Raw genomic sequence first — 4,036 nt, 5'->3', positions numbered from 1 at the left:
CGATTTCGAAGCGAAATGTCCGCTGTCGTGGGCTCATACACAGTTGCTGTGGGCAGGGGTGTGTGAAGGGACCTCTGACCCTGAACAGAGAGTGTACTGCTTGTTGCTTTGAGCTTTAAGCTGTAGATTAACCCCCCCAGGTGAGTGCACCCAGCATGGGGAATGGAGGTCCCACCCGTACTGATGTAGTGGCGTCCCGCCCCGCTCGGGCCGACTTGCTAGAAGACATCGCTCTTCTTTTCCGACAGGAAATCTTCTGCTCTTTAGACAGCTCAGTGCTGAAGAAAAATGGGAGCCGAAGGCCAGGTCTCACCGTTGTGTGTGTGTATATATACAAGGTGCGGGCGTAGGAGAGACAGTTTGTCGGACTTAGCAACAGTAACTAAGCGGGGCGGGGCGTGGCTTAGCGAAGTGTCAATTATTGTGCCACGTGTCATTCCACTGGGCCTTTGTATGTCTTGGTAGCAATTAATTCAGCTTCCCATTTCCTATGTATTCATCCTTGTATAAAGACTTTAAACTCCTCTTACATACACACAATCAGGGACCAGGTCAGCACATGTACTGAAAACTTTCATGAAGGTGGCAAGTATAAAATATCTTGAAAGTAAATAGAAAGTGATAACTACTTAAAAATAACATGTTAGTAATTACACATTCAGTGATTTGTCTTTCACTTCACAGATGTCAATATCAAAGATTATTTTCAGATTTTTCAGTTAGAAGAAGGGTTTAAGGATTTTTCACGACAAATCTCTGTTTCAGCCTGACTGAGTGAAATGGAAAATGCCACTATAATGTTTCACTTTAACCTCACCATGTATGTGAACATAGGGTCTTACCGCTATCCAGCGTTTGTTCTGTGCTTTCTGCTGTTTGCTTTTATTGTCTGTGCTAATCTTGTTATAATACTAGTAATATCACGTGAGAAAACACTTCATGAGCCCATGTATATTTTTATTACATTTTTGTCTGTCAATGCTCTGTATGGTTCCACTGGCTTCTTCCCCAGATTCCTCATGGACCTTCTGTCCGATTCTCATTTAATTTCACGTCCTGCTTGTTTCACTCAGGTCTATATTATTTACACATATGCTTCCTATGAAATGACCATCCTGGCCATTATGGCGTATGATAGATATGTTGCTGTATGTGATCCTTTACACTATCACAGCAAGGTGACCCCTAAGAAAGTCCGTATGTTGGCAGGCTTTGCTTGGATCTGTCCAGCCTTTTGTGATGCACTGTGTCTTGGTTTAGTCATTAGGCTTCCTCTGTGTGGCAACTCGATCCTAAAAGTATACTGTGCAGTCTGGAATATTGCTAAATTGTCGTGTGTTTCCACTTTTATCAACAATATTGCTGGCTTGCTTGTAACCACAATTACAGTAATCCTGCCCCTGATCTATGTCTTGTATACTTACTTAAGAATAATGCTTGTGTGCAGAAAAAGCTCATCTGAATTCAAGAGCAAAGTGTTCCAAACCTGCTTACCTCATACTATTTCATTTGTCACTTATTCCTTCAGTGGATTCTGTGATATTGCCTTAAGTCGTTTTAATGTTGAAAATCTAAACCCATTTTTTGCTGTAATTTTATCATTGGAGTTTGTAATGATACCTCCACTTCTAAACCCTCTTTTGTATGGTCTGAAATTACCAGAAATAAGAAGGCACATTTTCAGGACATTTTTGAATTTAAAAACACTCCCCTAAACTTTCTCTGAAATAATGACTTTAAAAGTCACAAATGTATTAGACTAAATATATTCATATCATGTTGTCTGTGAAAGGTTTTCTTTTAAAGCAAGGAACTGGTGTCTGCAACCGTCTGACGAAGGTCTCACAAAATGAACATTATCCTAGAACTAAACTGCTCTGTTTGCAGTTTGCCAGATAAAACGTTCAATCAAAGTGAGTAGAGCATTTTAACTGTAGAATCTTTGGCACAGTCTGCACTGAAATATATAGAAGCAATATGGATTTGAGAAAAGAAATTATGTTTTTTCTGAACTCATGAATAATTATTTATTTAATAGTTATTTAATTATTTCTGAGATGCTTTTATTTGGGGAAAATATGAGAAAAAAGGTTTTGCTCAGATTTTCTGAATTAACAATATACCTTCAACTTTCAAGAGAAGTGGTCGTTTAGCTCGATTTCATGGAAACAAACATATCCCACCTGTTTAGTTTAATCCAGTTTGGGTTTGAGACATTGATTAGCATCAGCAATAGAGGCCTCAGAGCAGGATTTTATTCATTAAAGAAAGAGTTGACTAAAAGTTCTTAATCAACTCATGGACTGTTCATTAACTGTCCACAGCGTATAGAACCTGATTGCAACAGTTGACATTCCACCCAACCAAACTAATAGTGACAGAGTAGAAATGAGAAGCTTCTTTTTTTCTACCTCATTTTACTAAAATTACTGTATTAAATCATTAATTACTATAAATTTTGAAAATTATAGTTGTGACTGACATTTGGTGGGGGGTGGGGGGGTGGACAGGAGCATATTCAGACAGAGGCTGAAATGAAAACCTTACTTAAGATCATGCAAAGCTGCCATACAGGAGTCACAGAGCTACAATATAGGACTGGACATGCAGAATAATAGGTGTCCTTTAACGGTCAGACTCCCGCCCATATCTATGGTTTGATAGCCCCTTACGAGCCGGACCGATGCCTGAGTTCCTCCAGCAGGGCTCTACTAATGGTTCCAAAGTCTCGTCTTGTCACTTAAGATGACCTTTGCTGTTCTGGCCCTCAGCTGTGGAACTCTCTGCCTAGAAATTTCAGGCAGGCGAACTTAGTGGCCTCTTTTAAAGTCTCACTTATTGTCTGGCTTTTTTTTATAACAGTTGTATTTACAGCTGTTATTGTTGTATTATTTAAATTTTAATTATATTGTTTACTTTATGTGTATGGATCTTGTTTGTTTCTACTGTATAGCACTTTGTAACCTGATTTTGAAAAGTTCTAGAAAAATAAAGTTATCATCATCATGTTTGTATTTCACGCAGTAAGGTGAAGCTAGTTAGCCTGGTGTTACCAATGAATCCCACTAGATGTTGCTTTTTGTTTATATGGCATGGTTATTTCAACACCTGCTTAACGCTAGCTTGTGCCATCTCATTGCTGTCTTTGTCCTGCATTATATAAAAGAGGGAGTCGGGCTGGAACCAATTGTCTTATGGTGTGGGCAAATAACCAGACTCAGTGATAATTCACAGCATCAGGTAGTGTTGCTTGAGTACTCCGTACATTACCTTGCAGACTAGCCTAACAGCAAAAAGCAACGACTTGTTGTCTTGTTTACAACGTGTCTGATTGTTGCACCACTCGTCTCTTTCTACATCAGACTGTAGTGATGTCATAGATCTCAGCATTTACTTTATCATAAAAGAGACATATACAGTACATATGAATTATAAGTAGACTGCTCTTCAGTGAAAGAGACTTCCACATACCTGAAGTGCGATGATAATAACATCATTGAGTGTTACTGTCACGAAAGAATATAAACAAATGGTAACACGTGTAAGGGATGAGTAGACAGAACAGATTTTCCCTTCTTTCCTCCCACAACTTAGGTTGTGCAAACACAAGTTATCTGTGCAGTATTAGAATGACATCTGAACCATAATTTGTAAAATGTCATGATGAATAGTGTTTACCCTGTCAGAGTTAACCCCTTGGCGCCTAAATGTATTTACATTTATATTTAAAAATCTAGAAAAAAATATTTTTTTGCTTTCATGCTGATGCTAAATTAAGTGGATCCAACCATGGTTAAAATCAAGGGCAACTGGACTTGGTTGAAGATACTGGAAGACGTTTCGTCCCTCATCCAAAGGACTTCTTCAGTTCTCAGAACTATGACCTGGATGACTGAGAATCTTCATAAATTAAGTGGATATTAATAGCACATAAAATAGATAAAAATTTAGGTATAATTATAATTTGCGACTACACTCATACAGTGCTTGCAAAAGGTTTCTAGGTACGTATCAAATACGCACAAACTGGCCTTTT

The 4,036-nt window shown here is 38.4% G+C and overlaps 1 protein-coding gene across 1 annotated transcript; it reads left to right on the top strand.

The window, feature by feature from the left end:
• Nucleotides 1–779: 779 nt before the first annotated feature.
• Nucleotides 780–1,715, top strand: LOC123974063 (putative gustatory receptor clone PTE03). The gene has a single exon (XM_046054499.1). It carries the CDS (start codon nt 780–782, stop codon nt 1,713–1,715), a length of 936 nt encoding a protein of 311 aa, XP_045910455.1.
• Nucleotides 1,716–4,036: the final 2,321 nt, after the last annotated feature.

The sequence above is a fragment of the Micropterus dolomieu genome, linkage group LG07 (assembly GCF_021292245.1).
Source record: "Micropterus dolomieu isolate WLL.071019.BEF.003 ecotype Adirondacks linkage group LG07, ASM2129224v1, whole genome shotgun sequence".
Lineage (NCBI taxonomy): Eukaryota > Metazoa > Chordata > Actinopteri > Centrarchiformes > Centrarchidae > Micropterus > Micropterus dolomieu.
This window is presented reverse-complemented; position numbering and strand designations above follow the sequence as displayed.

What these genes read in the sequence shown, in the direction of transcription:
- LOC123974063 (XM_046054499.1), top strand. Translation starts at nt 780, where the DNA reads ATGGAAAATGCCACTATAATGTTTCACTTTAACCTCACCATGTATGTG.